The sequence below is a fragment of the Malaya genurostris genome, chromosome 2 (assembly GCF_030247185.1).
Source record: "Malaya genurostris strain Urasoe2022 chromosome 2, Malgen_1.1, whole genome shotgun sequence".
In the NCBI taxonomy this organism is placed as follows: domain Eukaryota; kingdom Metazoa; phylum Arthropoda; class Insecta; order Diptera; family Culicidae; genus Malaya; species Malaya genurostris.
This window is the reverse complement of record NC_080571.1, coordinates 238,241,294-238,261,940: the sequence shown is the minus strand read 5'-3', so window position 1 is coordinate 238,261,940 and position 20,647 is coordinate 238,241,294. Positions and strand designations below refer to the sequence as shown.

The 20,647-nt window shown below is 37.4% G+C and overlaps 1 protein-coding gene across 1 annotated transcript; it reads left to right on the top strand.

Annotated features, from left to right (window-relative positions):
• The first annotated feature begins 7,491 nt into the window (after nucleotides 1-7,491).
• LOC131428262 (27 kDa hemolymph glycoprotein-like) lies at nucleotides 7,492-8,841 on the top strand. Its single transcript, XM_058592061.1, has 5 exons — nucleotides 7,492-7,630; nucleotides 7,713-7,965; nucleotides 8,040-8,203; nucleotides 8,268-8,512; nucleotides 8,570-8,841. The coding sequence occupies exons 1-5, from the start codon at nucleotides 7,579-7,581 to the stop codon at nucleotides 8,615-8,617; spliced, it is 762 nt and encodes a 253-aa protein (XP_058448044.1). The 5' UTR covers nucleotides 7,492-7,578; the 3' UTR covers nucleotides 8,618-8,841.
• Nucleotides 8,842-20,647: the final 11,806 nt, after the last annotated feature.

Below are 20,647 nucleotides of genomic sequence, written 5' to 3'. Positions count from 1 at the left end.
CTTCTTCTTTCGGTGTGGTACATATTGTCATTCTATATGGCGATATGTAAACTTTGACACTCATCGCCCTGTAACTGCGAAACCGGAACTTGGATCCGGATGAAATTTCACAGTAGCTTTTGAGACTATGTGAGTTTTAATTTTAACTAAGATTTGTGAAAATCGGTTTAAGCGTCGCTGAGAAATCGAAGTGAATTCTACTTTTGGAGTTTTTCTTCACTACTTTCCGAGCTTTCGGAACAGAAAAAGAGGAAACCAGTAGTACCGACTTAAGCTTTTGTGCCCATAAACTAACAAGCTTTTGAAGCTAGAAAATTTATCAGACAGTTTTATGGGATTTGTACCGGTTTTTGACCATCGTTTTTGAAAAAATACTAATGAAATTGGTTCCGAAACCGGAAGTCGGATCTGGATAAATTGTTCTAGACATTTTTAGGAAACCTTTTGAGACCTTTCATTTGAATCTTAGTTTGGAAAAATCGGTTCAGCCATCTCCGAAAAAAAGTGAGTGCACATTTTTGTTACATACATACACACATACACACGCAGACATTTACTCAGTTCGTCGAGCTGAGTCGAATGATGTATGACATTTGGCCCTCCGGGCTTCGGTTAAAAAGTCCGTTTTCACAGTGATTGCATAGCCTTTCTATATGAGAAAGGCAAAAATAGGTCCAAACTCGAAACATCAAAATAAACTGTATATATAACACATGGATCAATAAGTCCCGAGACTAAAGCAGAGATGGCGCTCGTAGTAAACCAGTAACCACATCTTTCTAGAGTACTAACCTTTGCTTGAAACGGGTCAAAATTTTATGTTGATCCGACCAGAAACAGCTGAGTTATCGAGGTTGGAGTAAAGTCGTTTTGTAGTTTGTTTAAAAAATGGAAAAAACCGAATTTCGTGTTTTGATAAAACATTGTTTTTTAATGGGTAAAAACAACGTGCAAGCGAAACAATGGATTGAAAAATGTTATCCGGACTCTAGTCCATCAAAAGCAACGATTTGTCGGTGGTTCGCCGAGTTTAAACGTGGTCGTACCGACATAAATGACGCGGAACGCTCGGGTAGACCTGTGGAAGCCGTTACACCGAAAAATGTGAGTGAAGAGACAAAAATTTTAATGAAAGATCGTAAAGTGAAGCTCCGTGAGATTGCTGAGATGACACAGATATCATATGGAAGTGTATTTACTATCCTTCATGAAAAATTGAGCATGAAAAAGGTTTTTTCCAAGTGGGTGCCGCGATTGCTTTCGATGGAACAAAAACAGCAACGAGTCGAAGATTCAGAAAGCAGTTTATCGCTATTTACTCGCAACAAAAAAGATTTTTTGCATCGTTATGTGACCATGGACGAAACATGGATACATCACTACACTCCAGAGTCGAAGTGGCAGTCATCTGAGTGGCGCACAGCTGGCGAAAGCCGTCCGAAGCGTCCGAAAACGCAGCAGTCAGCTGGCAAAGTCATGGCGTCAGTTTTTTGGGATACGTGGCGTGATTTTCATTGACTACCTCGAAAAAGGTAAATCGATCAACAGTGATTATTTATTGACTTACTGGTGCGTTTGAAGGAGAAAATCGCAAATAAACGACCGCATATGCAGAGAAAAAAATCCTTTTTCATCAAGACAATGCACCCTGCCACAAGTCGATGAAAACAATGGCGAAATTGAACGAATTGGGCTTTGATCTGCTTCCTGACCCCCCATACTAGCCAGATTTAGCTCCCAGTGACTACTGGCTCTTTGCTGATCTTAAAAAAATGCTCCAGGGAAAAAGATTTGGCTCAAATGAGGAGGTCATCGCTGAAACTGAAGCTTATTTTGAAGCGAAAGATAATTTTTTTATAAACATGGTATTAGTTGTTTCCATTGTTAGTCTCGGGACTTATTGATCCATGTGTTAAATATAGCCTGTTGCACATTTGCAAGTGTCAGTTTATGATAATCCATGAACGGAGACACATCGAGTACGCAGGCCTCCATCTACGTCAAGTCAATGGAACTACACCCCGTATTATTTAACTGGTGCTTCAATCAATGGCGAATATACGGTTCCGTTTCTTAAGCCTATACGCAGAAAAATAACAACTAGTTCTTCTGTGAGCATATCTGCTGTTTCGCTTCGAACAAGAGCGATTGCGTCATCGAGCTGTTGGACGTTTTAATTGAAGATAAGAAAATGTAAAGTTGACAACTATAGGAACATTATACAGAATCAGTCGTTCTAATAGCTCTAAATGTTATCTTAAGTACTATTAAGATCACTTCTTTACAAATCGAAGGTAAAAATCATCAGTTTAGTGCAAATCGAGAATAATTTGATTGGCTTTGTGCTATTTTCGCAGTGCGAAAATCACACCAAACGAGCGCAAATAAAGCTAGCATTTGACTACTTCGCGTTCGAGAAAAATTTTCGAAGAGTTCGATATCGTAGAGAATTCCACAATTTGGCTCTTTTCAAAACCGTAAATGCATCCCGTACAGCATTTTGATAATTTTTTCACTCAAATATTGGCGTATGAAATATAAAAACATATATACGAGCGATTGTGTGACTTATGTTCTAAGATTATATTTATGTATTGATTTCTTATAGATTATGGCCCGGGTTGACGGTTCAATGCATAGGGCGTCGCAGTTCAAGCAAATTTACGTGGAAGAACATTTAACATTGTGTCTAAAACTCCATGACATGAAATTCGTTGAAATAAAAAAAAAAGAATTTTGTAGCAACCAACCGCGACTTGAACCGAGAATCATTGGATCGCAATTTCGTCTGATAATCGGATGAGCCACAGAAGCATGCATCTGCTTGGCTGGTAAAAGGTGCATTTAAATTCATACAGTCGCACCTGCTAGTAAAACGCAAGTTACAGTCGAAACCAGGAAAATTCAAGCTCATCTAACATTAAGTCATTACAAATGAGATTTTCCGTCATTTGACAAATTAGGTCTTTATGAATTACATTGTATGAGGGATTAAGTTACTTGTAAAATTCAATTTTTTAGAGTGATAGGAGATAATCACAAATAACTCAAATCTCAAGTCTTCTAAAATGTTTCGTATAAACGAGCACACTAAAGGAGCTCAAATTTTCAATCGAATAACTAACTATGTAAGGAGTGTATCGAAAATAAGCTATCCACACATTTTTCTTTCATATTATGATAAAAAACGATATTTTATTCAAACTAAAAATTGATCCTCTATTGTACGAGGTTAAACTTGAGCATAATGAAAACCGGATGAAATTAAGGTTATTCCTTCACGAATTTTCGAACATTTGATCGAACGCTCTTCATCAAGTTCCGGACAAGTGTTGCATCGCATTTTTTGGACGCTTGAGCCCAAATTTTTTTGAACTCCTGCATGCTGCCTTACAAGTCTTCTTGAAGACCCTCTTCACGATTCCCCAGTAACGTTCGATGGGTCGAAGCTGAGAGCAATTTAATGGATTGATATTTTTCCCAACGAAATTTATACCCTTTTCCGCAAGTCAATTGACAGTGGTTTTGGCATAGTGAGCCGACGCTAAATCCACCCAAAACAGTGAAGGTGTACTATGCTTCTTATATAAAGGCAGCAATCTCTTCTGGAGACACTCAGATCGATAGATTTCTGCATTTTTAGTTCCGGTAGTATAAAAAATGGTTGACTTCAAACCACAGGAACATATTGCTTGCCATACCAGTACTTTTCGACTGAATTTCTCCACTTGAATCGACCTGTCCGCATCGCTCACATCCTCCCCAACGACGACAGTAAAGTATTGTGGATCTGGGAGGGTTTTTGAGTCCTCCTTTATATAAGTCTCATCGTCCATCAAAACGCATGCATCCGGACACTGCAAAAGACGCGAATACAATTTCCGGGCTCTTGTTGCTGCTCGCTTCTTCTGTTCTACACTTTGTTTCGAGATTTTCTGCTTCCTGTAGGTCTTCAGGTGATTTCGCCTCTTGATACGCTGGATCATTCCGACACACGTTCCTGCTTTTTTGGCCAAATCACGTATTGACATTGATTTGTTCTTCATGATTAGTGATACCACTTTCTGGTCCAGTTTCGGGTTGAAAGATCCGGGTTTTCTGCCTCTTCCTGGTAGCTCATTCAAAGAATAGTGTTCCCCAAACTTATTAGTGATGGTTTTAACACTGGCAAAGTGAATTCCAAACCGCTTCGCCAATTTTCGTATAGTAATAACCTTTTCACTTAGCCATGTGTCCAGAACCTTAATTTTCACTTTCTTTTTCAATCCGCGACATTTTGAAAACGCAGAATTTCAAAAGCACAAACAAGTAAACAAACGAAAGCTGACAGCCAAACGCACAGCATGCTGTGATCTGAGTATAAAAACCCATCACAAATACATGCGTACAACACAAATGTATGTGGATAGCTTTTTTTCGATACACTCCTTAGGGTTATAAACCAAGAGTATTTTTAATATGAAATGCCAAAATGGAAAGACGACAAATCAGCTATAGAATCGCCTACTACGTTTCAATAAATAACATTATATCACCATGGATACAAACAACACATTGTCACGAGTAAAAACATCACAATACGAGGTTGTATCAACCTCGTGTTATTGCAGGGCTATATTATTCTTACTAGTTCGGTTCTAACAAATGTCTAGATGTATTGAGGAAGACGTTCACAATCCCACAGTATTGAACCAAGTATAATGCTCCATTCTGAATAAACGTTAATTTTCGCACAATAAATTGGGATCAACATTACCATCTCAGAGTAAAAACTGTTTTTTTCACTTCTACTATGATTTTTTCGTTGCTTTGGCCATTTTTATAAGAAATCTTTAAAAAAGTGAAGTAATTAAAAATGTTCCTGCCGATTTGACAGCTCTTGCTGAAAGTATCATTTCTAAACAAGCAGCGCTTCTACATTTTATTTTAACGTCATTGTGCCAATAGAGGCACCAGTCTTTCAAAGCATTCGTTCTTGATAGCAAAAACGGAAAATGGTACGACGAAAAAAATTTTGTTATAGGATTGAAGCCCCATCCCCATGATCAGTCTATAAAACAAATTTCATCTACAATCGATTGTTTCTAATAATACATCAAATGTAACAACCGCATATATGAAACTCTGGCATCCACACACTGAACTGGTTATAGTGGCAAAAGTTCACCAACAAAAGGTGTATGTAAATGATAGAATCTCGTTATTTGGGTTGATCCGAATGCAATATAGGTGTATATAAATGTGCAGCATTTTCGCACTTTTGTTCACATAACGCATTGGAGAATAGGGCGCGTAGGTGGGTTAGATTTATTGTATAAATTGAAGCTAAACATAAATCCAGTAAATTTACTTAGAAAAGTGAGGAAACTACGTTACAGAAATCTAAATAAATTATTTATTGCTTGTAGAATTCTTAACATGAAATAATACAAAATAACTTGCATATCTTCCACTATACATTCAACTTCCATTCTTCGATTAATCGTAGCGAGTTGCACCATGTAGAGAAGTTTGAAGCATTCCCTAGTGTGCACCAATACTTTCCATAGACAGTGGCAGTGGAGCAACGAGTTTTCCACTTCAAGTCCTATTACCGCACCAGATAGGCAGGAAGAAAGGAGGAGTCGTACAATCAATAAACTCTCGATCCCAGCAGCGTTGAGCGCAGTTCCAGCAGCAGCAGTACTTTTTGCCTAGCCTAAGGGTAGGAAAAAGAGTGGCAACAGAAAACAAAGCCATAAATCGCTCATATCCAATCGAACGAAAAACGGGTGAACCCGCCAACCAGAAATAGTTGTTTTGAAAGTCAATTGAGCGCTGGAAATGATGTTTGGTTTTATCTAATACTGTGCTCTTTTTTTTACTAGTCAGGGAGCGCTTTTCGTGGTGAATTTTATAGATTGATGATTGTGACACGCCAATTATTTTGCGTTCGCGATTCCAACCAAGAAAATCTTGAACTCCACAGGATTTTACGGCTAAAGTTCCAATAAGCCGGAAGTTAGATTTAAACCAAGAAACAAAACAAATTCACCAGCTTCATAAGTGGAAATCAGCTTCAGTTCTTGGTGAAGATAAAAACTTTAAGTTTTGCGGTTTATTTCGGGTTTGTGTTAAGACACTGAAGCTATCTTGAACTCTTTAGTTTCCATACCTGCCAATGAGAATAATATACCGATAGGAAGGATTGATGGTTGAAATAGCGAAAAAAAATTAAAACTAAGGAAAAAGTAACACTCGAAGAAAAGATTCGAACCTACAACTAACAAGGTGAATAAAAATTGGTCAAATTAAAATCCTTTCTTAAAATTATCTTAGAACCGTACCCAAGTAGCAAACATTGTTCTAATACTGCGTTTATGAACTCTCCTCGCAACGATTATGCGATTGGAAAAGCGCACTTTTCTTGTATGATGTTCAACAAGTTTCTTGTTGCATATGTTTCACAACAGTAAAATTTGCTAAGTGGAAACCGGAATTGAAACTGCTCAAATGATCTTGTCGTACAGTCAGTTGAAAACCCGGATGTGGAACTTAATCCATTCAGGTCTTTGAGTTCCCTTACAAAAACGTTTTGAATCAATTGTCTAACATATTCAACAACAAAAAAAAACAGATCTGAAGTAATTGTGAAACATGCCAATTATAACAATACTACAGAAAATGTATTATAAATTGTTGACCAAATATGTTGCTGCGTTAAATTAAAAAAGATATATTCACAACTAATTTCTTCCCATTCTTGTACAGGGTTAATTTTGAAAAGACGCTCCATAGTAGTAGTATGTCGTGTTCACGGAAAAAAAAATCGTGGTGCTTTTTTAATTTCTTTTGTGCTTATTATCATGTAATTCCGGAACTGAAAGTCGGATCCAGATGAAACTCTGGAGCATTATATTGGGACCATGACACTTTTAATTGAATCTAAGTTTGTTAAAACAATCTCTGAGAAAATTGAGTGACAATCTTTGACACACACAGGCATTCACTAATATCAAAGAACAGATTCGAATGGTATGTGACACGGATCAAAAGTCGTTTTGCACATTGTTAGCATAGCTTTGGTTTAGCAGAAGGCAAATAACACGCTACGATGGAGTTGAACTTGCATTTTTATTCGATCGTACTATCAACAAACAGGCATTCACCTCCTTATTAAAGAGGCAATTATTGTCCACTCCATATCTCTTTTAATGGTCAAAGGCTTCTATAAATTTTATAACTTAGTATAGTTATTAGGAATATTTTAAGCGAATGACACATAAGCAAATTTCAACTCCGGTCTTCCTAGCTTATCTCGTATTTTGATTTGTGCATTAGCATGCTGTTCAAGTTTCAAAAGTAAAAACCCCAGTAATAGTAATCCAGTTTATTTCCCCTAAATACTCCAGTTCTACGATTTACTCCCACCAATACCATCACTTTCTCTTTAATCACGAACTGCAAGGAACCAATCCTAACAAACCGGTAGTAAATTATGGAACGTTATCAGCGAGTAAAACATTTCCCGAGAACCTTTTGGTGTCGTTAGTCGTACGTTGAATTCAGAAGTAACAACATCCATCGAGCTTCGCCAAGATGAGCAGCCGAACGCAGATTGTGTTAACCTTGCTGATTGCCCTCGTGACCGGTAAACTATGTTGTCCCCAAGAAGTCTATCAGTGATCAATTTGTTAGTGATTTTACATCTACATATTGTATTTCTCCTAAAGCATCCATCGCTAGACTTATCCCTCCCACCGAGAAGGAAAACTCATCGTCGGAAGAATCCACAGAGCTCAATGAAGTTCTTGACGAAATTCGAACGGCTTGCGAGAAAAACTCGGGATCGAACAAGGCCTTCGATGAATTGATAGCTGAGGCCAGTTCCGTGCCTTTCTGTTTCATGGAAAAGTTCGACGTGGAAGGTTTTTCCACTGACGTGGATTCGGTGTCCAATGCCACGCGGAAGGAGTTTTTCACAAAGTGAGCAAACGTCGACGACTCGATCTCGATCGGAGCATGTTATATTATTTACTATCTCTATTAAATTTCGTCAGATACTGCCCTCAACTGCATGATTCGTTGACATGCTTCAATCCTACGATTGACAAATTCAGAGCGTGTATGGATAAAGATGACAGCGAAGGTTTGGATGTATTTGTCAATTTGCTACCGGAAGCTATTGATTTGATTTGCCGAGACGACGGGGAAATCTTTTTCGGTAGGTATTTCAACGGGAAAAGTTCAACGGATCGTTCATTCAAAACTTCAAACATTTTTCGTAGTCGATGATCAAAATATCATTCAGTGCATTGAGAAGGTGGGTAATTACTCAACGGAGTGTCTTCAGAAAGTATCAAACGCTACAGACACAATGAGCTTATCGAACTACGGTGCCAAACAGTGCGGTGAACTGTCGGATATGCGCCAATGTTTTGAGGAGAGGTTCACCGAATGCAAAGCCCCACGGTTGCTCGATGTGTTCGATCTTTTCTATCGGGCCGTAGTGAAAAGTAGCGCATGCAAAAATGTAAGCACCTCACCAGTTTTTCGGTCTACATAACAATTGATTGTTATTTCGTTACAGTTTATTGCTTTGAACGATATAGCACCCAATGAAGGTAACGAAGTTTGAGAATTATAGCGACCGAATAGACTGGCATCACTGCAAGATGGGGATCCTTATCTGTTGGCAATAACAACTCTGCGATGTTTATAATATGCGATAGTAAAATCAAATCGTAACGGTGGGAAATAATATGAATATTATGAATGATCCTATTTCTGATTTCAAAACTGATTAAATTTCCATGTTATTGAGATATTCTCTTTTAGTGAAGTAAACTCATTCGAAACAAATTTGCTCGGATTTTGGAATCTGTAGATGATGAACAGTCTCTTCGATCATGTTTTTGAAACTAAATCAAACTAAAGTTCTGAGCAAACGACAAAAAAAATCCCATAATTTAACATCTTGAAAGTTGCACACGAAAGAAGCGTCATAATTCACGTAATTAATTTGTGTCCCGATGATTTTTCAAATAAATTGGTAACTAAGATTCTGTATATACAAAACTATTACTACTATCGGTATAGTAGGTGCATCACATCAAAAAAATATCATCAAATATGAATGTAGTGGAGTGTTACTCTTCATAGTAATTGCGTTGGTGTTAAAACTCGTGTATCCACAGTGGCAGTTATTGTTATTTGTCTGATCAGAAGAAACCTTTTTCATGAAGTAAATAATATCAGGTGAGTGAATTTTTCAAATGAAATTTCCCGCTGAAAGGAGATCCGATGTTGTTTTTGTGAAGGGCAGTATTGTTAATGTGCTTGAGGGCAATGTTGTAAACTATTAAAACGCCAGTTGTTTTCCACTCAGATGACAATCGTTTCCGGAGTGAAGTGATGAATCCATGTCACATATCGACGACAAATTCCGGTTTGTTACAATTAAACATGACCAAACACAGCTCCGAATCATCAACACGTTCTCGTTTTTGGTCAACATTGAGCAAACGCGGCACCCACTTTGAACAGAGCTTTCTCAGAGTCAAATGTTGATGCAATATAAAACCAAAACGTTCTTTTGATATCTTTTTCAATCATTCAAAACGATTTTGTGGATTTTTTTTTATGTTTTTAGTGTTACCGCCTCATTTGGATGTCAACTGCGTTTTGCATCACCGGTGTCTCTACGACCACGTTTGAAGTCAGCAAACCATTTTATTGTTGTTTTTGATGGAGTGAAATCTCCATAAAACTTTTCAAGCCTAGCTTGAACGGTATTTTTCCCATCAAGAAGTGTAAAATAAAATTAAAACACGAAATTGTTTTTGATCCATTGTTCTGAAAATAACAAAAGTAGCGTCACTCTTAGAACAATATGTATGTATGTATGTGTCAGTTCAGGGCATTACCAATGTATGCGGGTAGACTTAAAGCCTGTTCGCGCTATACCGGGACGACCGGAACGAGACCATCCGGGACTATCCGGGACGTTTTTTCCTCATCGGCGATGACTGAGCTGCCGGTGTGTGTATGTATTGGAATCCCGGATCCGGGATAAAATCCATTTGGTTGCCGCCGATATTCCTCGCCGAGTTTTTCGCACCGTCGCACAGTGGTCCAAAACTGGAAAAAGACGGTCAAAAGTCTGTACTGACTTTCTCTGATTTTTAAGAGCTAACGTGTCTTCAAAGAAGTTTTACAAGATTATATTACGCTTCTTTTGAAAGTGACACCTTAATTTTTGTTAAGGGGGTAGTACCAATTTCGAATAAAAATAATTTTTTTTTCATAAAATAATTTTTGTTTTCTATCTCATATTGAAGAAAAAAACATTTGAAGTATTTTTTCTGAAGATATAAATAATGCAAAAAAATTATTTTTGGGATATATTTTAAAAACAGTTTTTTTTTAATTTATCTACGTAGAATCTCCCTCTATTACTTAAGTATCTACTACAAAGTGCGCGTAAACACGCAAAAACAAGCAAGCTCATGCTTTCGCGCGTAACTTAAGCAACATGTAGTAATTTTTGTTTTGTTCACTTTTTGACAATTAAAAATATTAGAAAAAGTCTAAGCGGAACTCGATGCAATTTTTAGGCCTTTTCAAAGTTAGTTGAAATAAATATTGAAAATCCTAAAAAATATCAAAAGTTCAATACGTATTAAAAAAATTGAAAAATGTTTTCCAAACAATATATGAAAAAGTATTGAAAAAGTACAAACTTTCACGAAGAGATTTCATTTTTAAACGTGTAAATAAATTGAGTTATCGCGAAGCAACGCGTTTTTTAAGACGATACGTTGATCATGCGACACCCACTTAAAGATGTGCGAAGAAGTTCATACCGGTGAGCAGCTCCGAACCGATCAGCTCACTAAAGGGAATCGATTCAATGTATCAGCTCATCAGCTCATTAAGATTGAACTGAAGGTTTGTTTTGAGCGCCGTTCTTTGCGCCATTTTTCTTACTCTGTTTTTCTTTCATATGCATGACCGAAATCATTGATGCACAAAGATCAATGCTATGCGAACTAACTTGTCGGCAAATTATTATTATGTCTCATTTGAGAATATCTGCAAAAGTGGCATCCTTGAATGTACCTTAGCCTACTGAGTGAGAGGTAAGATTTCTTATTGACAATGGCTCATTCAATCTGTTAAAGAAGGATAAATACATATTTGGAAGAACGAACAAAAGCTCATGCACATATTTCTTCTCAATTATAACTCGCTCTTCAAACGCCGAAGATCTGTTCAGCTCGTAGCTTGTTTTCACCTTACCAGCAGGGATGTCAGGTCATTTTTTCAAAAATCTGTGATCAAGCCAAAAACCTGACTGTGCAAAATCTGTCTGTGCACGTTTCCCCGTTTCCATAATAGCTGATCGGAATCATTTTGGTAAGCAAAAAAAAGGTCTCACTATTTTCTACCGCTCTGTAATTTTTGATGCTAAACTGTGATCAACTTTAAAAATCTGTGATCGATTTCAGAATTTGTGTGAATCTGTGATAATTTTCAGAAATCTGTGAAAATCTGTGCAAAAGGTTGAAAATCTGTGACACAAAGATTAATCTCTGAACCTGGCATCCCTGTTTACCAATGCGGTGAACTGGTGAGCTGCGGTTCTTTTAAAAAGAGCTGTGAGCTATCAGCTCACTTTAAAGATTCGATTCACTGGAATAGCTCAGGAGCGAATTGCACATCTCTAAGCTCACTGCAAAAATGAGTTACAGAAATAGCAGACGCGTGACGCCCTCCGTTTCTTAACCATTCATGGTTTTAGCATGACCATAGTGAAAATAGTACTCAGGATATTCTCATTGGAAAATAAATTGGATTAGGAATATATTTTCCTATGAATATTGTAACAGTTTGCTGCATTAAGTTGCATATTTCGCTTCAGTACAAGGTTTCCTAGGTAAAAATAGGTAAAATGATGTATAACTTTTCCAGAAAAGAATAAACCTATGTATTACCTTCTACAAAATTATGGGATTTTATATTTTCTACTTTAAACTATTCCAAACAAAGTAAGGATTAAAAAAACTTGAAACAAGTTATGATTAGAAAACTAGTTTCAAGGGGGTTGTCATCATTCAATAACTAAAACTAACTTTGAAAAGGCCTAAAAAAAGTTCTATCGAATTCCACTTAGATGTTTTTTTTAGTATTGGGCATATCTTTTCCTATAAATTTTGTAAAAATCAGCTGCATGAAGTTACATATTTCGTTTCGGTGTAAGGTTTTATGATAGGTAAAATGTTGTATAACTTTGCCAGGAAACAACAAATATATGCACTACCTTCAACAAAAATATGGGATTTTTTATTTTCTTCAATTATTCCAAATAAAGTATGCATAAAAAATAACTCGAAACAAGTTATAAATAAAAAACTGATTTTTAGGGGGTTGCCATAAAAACGCTTTGTTTATCCGAAACGGTGCGACCTAGACTTTTGGTATATTTGACAAAGTAAATTATTTTCAATAGTTCTAAAACTTTGTAGAAGAAAAAAATTTCTATCTCTTCAGAAAAAAAATTATGGTTATATTTTTTGTCTAAGTAGGCCATGAACAATTAGGGATAGAATTAAATAACGCGGTATATATTTGTAAATGATTTCTTAAAAGCAACTATATGCATTAAAAGAACGGTTTGGCAGCTACTTATTTATGTCCACGTTTTTATTGATTCGAACCACTGTGCGTCGGCGCTGGAAAAACTCGGCGAGGAATATCGGATAGCGAGGCACAAATCTCCAAATATCAAGGAGAACGTGCCATTTGAGCCAATTTGTTCTGATTCCTGATTCCGGTATAGTGCGAACACGCTTTTACAGTAGATCCGAATTTGATTATCAGATAGCTTTCAAATAACTGCTGTTAAGAAGGCCAAAATGGGTTTTGAGGACCCGGCGCCTTCCAGCAAGAACATCCGGCCATATAATAAAGAATTTCACTGTACCAGCTTAAACCCGCCTGATACAATACAATATAGTATTTCACATCCTAATGCAATGCAAAACAATATAATATGATATAATTCAATAAACATAACACAATATAATATAATATAATTCAATATAACATGATATAACATGATATAATATAAAATAACTACAGAGAACAGACATCCAAGCTAGTACAAACTTTTTTATAAAGCTGTGTAAAGCATACAATTGAAAATCCGTTAAAAATCTCCGTTGCACACGACTTTGCACGTATGAATGTCTGTTGGATATCTGTTCTTTGTGATATAACGTAATATAAAATAATATAATATAATACAACATAATGTAACACAATACATATACTTATAATATAATATAATATAATATAATATAATATAATATAATATAATATAATATAATATAATATAATATAATATAATATAATATAATATAATATAATATAATATAATATAATATAATATCAGTCGGTGTTGAACAGTCGTTCGCACCGCACGCATATAGCTCTTGGCTCCTGGAAATTTTTTCTGGCTACCTAGAGTTTCATTGATTCAGGGCTTCAGTCTTTTTCAAGGCTACCTGAATCACTAACAGTCTTTTTAAAGACCAACAATTAGTCAGCCAAGGCTATACAAAGAGTGATATTAGAGTGACTAAGTGATACAAAGAGTGATATTAGAGTGACTAAGAAATTAATCAGCCTTTTTAAAGGCTAGCTATTGAAAGAACTATTACTCAAAATTCCATTCATTTCAAAAATGCCTGCGTCCAATCGGAAAGGCAACAAGCCTAAGGCTAAAAATAATTCAATACGGAATAAATCACAATCCGTTATTCAACATTTTTCTAATAACATTCACGATCTTATAGAATCTGAATGTAGAAATAAAAGACAACGGACGGATTTCCCTTCCGCTGATCCTATGCCGTCTAACAATATTTACGATATTCTTCCTGAATCCGATTGTAGCGACATAGAAGAAAATTCTTCAAAAATTCCCAAAATGGACGCTTGTCGTTCTAGGAAGAAACAACAATCTACGCCACCAGTGACGGTGATGATCTCCGACTTCAAAGCATTCCGTACTGAACTTGTAACTGAATTTTCTCTCGGCAATAGAGATTTACCTTAGTGCACGGATTAGACCGTAGATCCTCTCCCGTTAGTCGCAGCTCGATGTGTCGGTAGAGCTATGAGGTTAGGGCGGGTCTGCAACCAAAGTAAGGGAGAGAAACCGGTGAATCTACGTTCACCCAACAAACGCACGGCGTGGCGCACCCAAACACTCTTCACGCCTAGGGTGAAGACGCTGATTTGGGTTATGACAGGTATCAGACTCACCTTCTCCGGCTGCTCTCGTCGGTACAGGACTCGTCGTGATGGATACTGCTTTTAGCACGTGGTTGAGGGCCGACACTTTTGCGAAAATATGCGCTATTTTCGCCTCACTAATACTTCTTAGTAACTGGTACGAACTTCGCGATCAACGGGCGGTCTACGACCGTCCTCCGTTGCTATTAAAACACTTCCGGAAAACTAAATGAATAAAGAAAGGACTTTAGACGCGGAATGCGTTTTCTCGATGTTCACTCTCTCACAGTTCACTCTAGAAGATCCGAAGATTCCCAATTGCGGCTTGTATCTACCTGAACCGTATCGCGCGCGATCGATCTGTCAACTGACAGCGGTTGACGTTTATGTCATCGTATAATCTGATACTCAAACCACTAACGGCAGCTGATGATGGGATAGGGATGTATAAGATCGATTGGGATTAGCGGTTGGATGGGAATAGGATCGTGAGTTTACGGTTTTGGCTTGTCCTCGCCTGGCAGTCACCTCCTCGTTGAATTCACCGATAGGAGATTCAAGTGCCTGAATGCACCAGACAGCACCGAGAGTTGAGCTAATGATAAACTCATCGATCTACTCACTCAGAACAGCTACAAACTTTCTACTTTTCTCCCGGAAGTAAAAGTCTCATTTCAAATCGGACGAAGAGGTGAATGTCGAGTCTTGGTTGATGGATTGGAAGATTACGAACGACTTATTCGATATTTGTCCGAGAAACTTCATAAATTTTATTCATATGATATAAAATCAGACAGACCCTTCAAGGCTGTCTGAAAGGCTTATCAAATGATCAAAGTATTGATGAAATTAAAAATGAAATCAAAGAATTGCTTGGTTTTGCCCCTTCCCAAGTAATACTTATGAAAAAAAGAGCGAATGGTACTTCTAAACCACGCTCTGGAATTTCCCATGAACTTTACCTAATACACTTCAATCGAAGTGATGTAAACAATTTGAAAACTTTAGAAAAAGTACGTTTCATTTCCCACATTAAAATTCATTGGGAACATTATAAACGGCATAATCGTATTGCAAACTTAACGCAATGTCGTCGTTGCCAAGGCTTCGGTCATGGAACCAAAAATTGTCATATGGATATACGGTGTTTGAATTGTGGTAAATCGCATTCGAAAGACGTTTGTCCAATGAATGAAACCACTAATAAATTTTCATGTTCAAATTGCAATGGAAATCATAAATCCAATTATTTGAAATGTCCTGTCAGGGAAAAAATTTTAAACGCTCGTTCGCTTAGACAACAAGTCAAATCAACGACCTTAAATTTACAGAACATACCTGAAAATCAAAAAACCGTTACAAATGCCACGCGTAATTCTTCTAAGGCACCTATTTCTTCGAATTTAAAACAAAAAACAGGTACGCCTGCCAATTCGTCTTCTAACGAAAACAATTTATTGACAGGTAGATCGACCTCGTCATCATCTTCTTCTAATGTCAGTTATGCTGGTATATTAGGTAGAAATCTACCACCTATTTCTTCTAATGTAAATAATCAAAACACAGGACCGCCTTGCAGTCCATCTTCTAACGAAAACAATTTATTAATAGGTAGACCGGCCAAATCATCTTCTTCTAATGGCAGTCTACCTACAAATATTCCTTCAAAGCCATTCGCTTCTTTAAATGAAGTCGATTTAGGCGATATAACTGAAAATAAAATGATCTACCTACAAGATCAACTTTTTCAAATGATCATCCAAATGAATTCGACTTCATCAATTTTTGAAGCATTTCAAATCGGATGGAAATTTGCAAATAATATTATAATGAATTTAAAATTTAACAGTGATGTTAAATAATCATTTGAATATTTTAAATTGGAATGCTCGATCTTTGAAATCGAGTGAAGATGAATTTTATAATTTTCTCGAAATTCACAAAATCCATATTGCCATTGTGACAGGAACTTTTCTTAAGCCAAATGTCAAATTGAAAAGTAATCCACATTATGTGGTTCATCGATTTGACAGGTTTACTGGAATGGGTGCTGGAGTTGCCATTTTTGTCCAACGGCAAATTAAACATCGAATTTTACCTTCTTTCAATACTAAAGTTATTGAAAGCTTGGGAATCGAAGTTGAAACCATTCATGGAATTTATTTAATCGCTGGAGCATATTTGCCATTCCAATGCACCGGTGAACAATTAAATTTCTTTAAAGGCGATTTGCAGAAACTCACAAGATATCGACCGAAATTTTTCGTAATAGAGGACTTAAATGCAACATCTTCTGAGTTATCCACTGGAGTTGCTCTTCTAGACATAGAAAAAGCATTCGACAGTGTTTGGCACAAAGGTTTAATTGCAAAAATGTCTGATTTCCAGTTTCCTATTTATTTGATCAAAATGATTCAAAATTATTTAACTGATCGTACTCTTCAGGTTAGCTATCAGAATTGTAAATCTGAATTGCTACCCGTACGAGCCGGTGTTCCGCAGGGTTCGAGTGTAGCTCCAATCTTGTATAATATTTTCACTTCTGATCTTCCAAATCTACCCGTTGGTTGTCAGAAATCGCTATTCTGTGACGACACAAGTCTGTTAGCCACAGGTAGAAATCGAAGAGTGATCTGCAGTCGCCTACAAAGAAGTTTAAATATTTTCAGTGATTATCTGTCAAAATGGAAAATTAAACCAAATGCAGCAAAAACGCAATTAATTATCTTTCCTCATAAGCCAAGAGCTTCTTATCTTAAACCAAAAAATAATCACATTCTCAAATTGAATGGCTTGGAATTGACATGGTCTGATCAATCTAAATACTTAGGTTTAACGTATGACAAAAACTCACTTTCAAGGATCACATTGAAGGGTTCCAGGCAAAGTGTAATAAATATATTAAATGTTTATATCCTCTTATTAACAGAAATTCTAAGCTCTGTCTAAAAAACAAATTGTTAATTTATAAACAAATTTTCAGACCAGCCATGCTTTATGCAGTACCAATTTGGTCAAGTTGTTTGTTTAAAAAGATATTTTTTATTCAGGCCTATTTGCGTACAAGCTTTACGTGGCCGATTGAGCCGATTTTTTAAATAATTTTTTTTGAGTTGGATCTCGTTGTCACCCTTTTTCTAGGGGGAGAGGAGCTTCCATTTTCCTCCTGCGAGGATAGAGGGGCACTTCGTTCGTGGTTCGTCTCGTCATCCATTGCCGCATCGGTGGTATTGTTGTTGATTTCGTTGCTGGTTGCTGTAGATGCGCTTTGTTGTACATTGTTTGCAGTTGCTGGTTGGTTGGATGGTAAGTTGTTCACTGCAGCTAATGCACTTTGTTCTATAGAGGATACGTTGGGTGGTTTCGTTCACTGTTGTTGATGACTGTCACAGGTGTACTGGGGTTGCTTGGGGTTGGTGTGAAGGAAGCACCGTTGTCCTTTGGTGTAGTTGTCTCCTTGTCCAGTTTATCACATGGCTTACCGTAGTGAATAGCTTTTTGGCAATATTGACATGTGGCCATCTGATTGTCATAGGTAACAAGTTATTTGCACGGGATTCTTGTATCATGACCGAATGTCACATAAGAAGGTATAGGCCTCCTCAAGCGCATCCGTAACAAACGTACGCCATTTAGAATACCGGGAAAAAATTCTTCCACTTTTCTTTTTCGATAGAGAGAATCTCTCCGTATAAGGACATAGTTTTGCGAATATAATAATCGGTGACGCTTGAGTGAAGATCATGCACACGCACTTCTATAGCACTATCATCCATATATACTGGAATGTTGTGCCTAATGTTCTCGTGCTCCACATAGTGAACATTGTTATTGTCTTTAGCGAATTGAATTGCATCCAACTCTTTATAAAACTGGATGTAAATAACATTATTTGTCTTATTGCATTGAAGTAAATGCACACGTTTAATCTTCAAATTCTCGTATTGAAGGTCGAATTTTGCACTGCCTGAAGTCAACAACAATTGTATTCTTTCGTGTCGGCGGTAGCTTTTGTTCGTTTGGTTCACTCATTTTCGAGGTCTATTGTTCACTACACAATACTGTACTTGGTTTCTTCTGTTTCCAACGTAAGCGGTTTTGTTTTATCGACTGACTTGGATGAGATGTAAAACCGAACTGGTCAAGTTGTTGTTCCACCAGGAAGAAAACGCTTCGGATTCAGAATAAAATTCTGAAAATGATTTTGAAGCGTCCTCCCTGGTTTAGTACAAATGAGTTACACAGACTCACAAATATAGAACCATTAGATATAATGTCACATAATATTATAAGCAAATTCCGACAAACATCGATGCAATCTTCAATTGAATCGATTCGCTCTCTGTATTAGTTAGTAAGTTAGTAAATAAGTTCTTTTTCCCCATTACACAATACAAGTACTTTTAGAATTTTCCCTACACAAAAATCTTGGAATTGAGGAAGCAAAAGATGTCCTCATGGTAACAACCAAATCATGTATATAATAGGGTTGAAAAGTCACCACACCCAATTTAAATCTTAATAATTTAGTTTTAACTCATATTGAAATAAAAAGTTATTGAAAAAAAATAATAATATACTAACCTACAAGCCTTTTCGCACCCCAGTCGACGCCGTTCTATTAACCAAATGTCATCATAGACGCTCGGGGAGGCATGAGATAGGAACTTGTGAGGACTCAGTTATCTCACCATTTGACGACCAATCAATGACAGTACGCGATTTGGCCAAAAAAGCAGGAACGAATGTCGGAATAATCCAGCGTATCAAGAGGCGAAATCACCTAAAGATCTACAAGATGCACAAAATCTCGAAACAAAGTTTAGAACAGAAGAAGCGAGCAGCAACAAGGGCCCGTAAATTGTATTCGCGTCTTTTGCAGTGTCCGGATGCATGCGTGGATGCACTTTTGTAAAGGAGAACTCAAAAACCCTTCCGGGTCCACAATACTTTACTGTCATCGTAGGGGAGGATGTGAGTGGTGCGGACAGGTTGATTCAAGTCTAGAAATTCAGTCGAAAGGTACTGGTATGGCAAGCAATATGTTCCTGTGGTTTGAAGTCAACCATTTTTTACACTACCGGAACTATAAATGCAGAAATCTATCGATCTGAGTGTCTCCAAAAGAGATGGCTGCCTTTATATAAGAGGCATAGTACACCTCAACTGTTTTGGCCGGGTTAAGCGTCGGCTCACTTTGCCAAAACCACTCTCAATTGGCTTGCGGAAAAGGGTAGAAATTTCGTTGAGAAAAATATCAATCCACCAAATTGCCCTCAGCTTCGACCCATCGATCGTTACAGGGCAATCGTGAAGAGAGTCTTCAAGAAGAGTGGTAAGGCAGCTAGGAACATGCAGGAGTTCAAAAAAATTGGGCTCAAGCGTCCAAAAAATACGATGCAACACTTGTCCGGAACTAGATGAAGAGCGTTCGCTCAAAAGTTCGAAAATTCGTGAAGGAATAACTTAAATTTCATTTCATGCAGAGTACGTAATCGGAGGTTTGGGTGTATTGTTTCCTAGAACCGAAACGAAGATACTGTATCCGATTTCATCTCAATTCGTTGATAAAAAGTTGAGAAATTCGCAAAACGGCGTCGAGACTCGACTAATGAGCTGACTTTTACAGTATAGTAACTCTATTTATTCAAAAACCAGATACGCCTAACGTAGATCTGCAGGCAGATGTCACGTGCTGGATAGATGTACAGTAACTCCATTAGGTTGATTAAAACAGTAGGTTTCAAGTCGATTTCGATTGCTCCGTAAATAACGGTCATACTCCAGAAGCGATCGCTATTCTCATGCTCAACTTTGTTTTTATGATTCATAAAATAATTCACGGAAAAAAACAGATGTTCATTCTCAACGATCTGCAAACAGTGAAAGTTCAATTAACATTTATTATCACTCGCAACCTTCTGAATACAAGACGAAAATAGTTCATTCATCACTGCCGACACGCCCACCCTGAATTAATTGCCACTGAACGCACTTCAATGAGAAGTTATGCTTCATGCAACATCGGATGCCACGGGCATGTTGTACTGCCCGGTAGCGTGACATGAACTCTGTAGCATGACCAATCCACCCACTGAACCACCACCCAACGATGAATTGAAACGACATCGCGCATGAACAACAGTACACCCGCGAACCCCACTGCGATTGCCACCTGATTCCGGCGTTCATTTTCCACAACAAACTTTGGCGCGCTTGGTAGCAGAGTAGCAGCAGCATGGTCGGTTTTCGTTCCTTCCGATCGGTGGATGCGTCGGTTGTCTTATCGTCTCACTGCCAGCTGTTCCGCAAAATCTGTGAATGGGACTCGGGCTTGGTGGCACCGCTGACAGTCTTTCAAGTTCAG

What these genes read in the sequence shown, in the direction of transcription:
- LOC131428262 (XM_058592061.1), top strand. Translation starts at nt 7,579, where the DNA reads ATGAGCAGCCGAACGCAGATTGTGTTAACCTTGCTGATTGCCCTCGTG. An exon ending in GCTGATTGCCCTCGTGACCG is followed by an intron (nt 7,631 to 7,712) that starts GTAAACTATGTT and finishes TTTCTCCTAAAG; the next exon opens with CATCCATCGCTAGACTTATC. An exon ending in CGGAAGGAGTTTTTCACAAA is followed by an intron (nt 7,966 to 8,039) that starts GTGAGCAAACGT and finishes AAATTTCGTCAG; the next exon opens with ATACTGCCCTCAACTGCATG.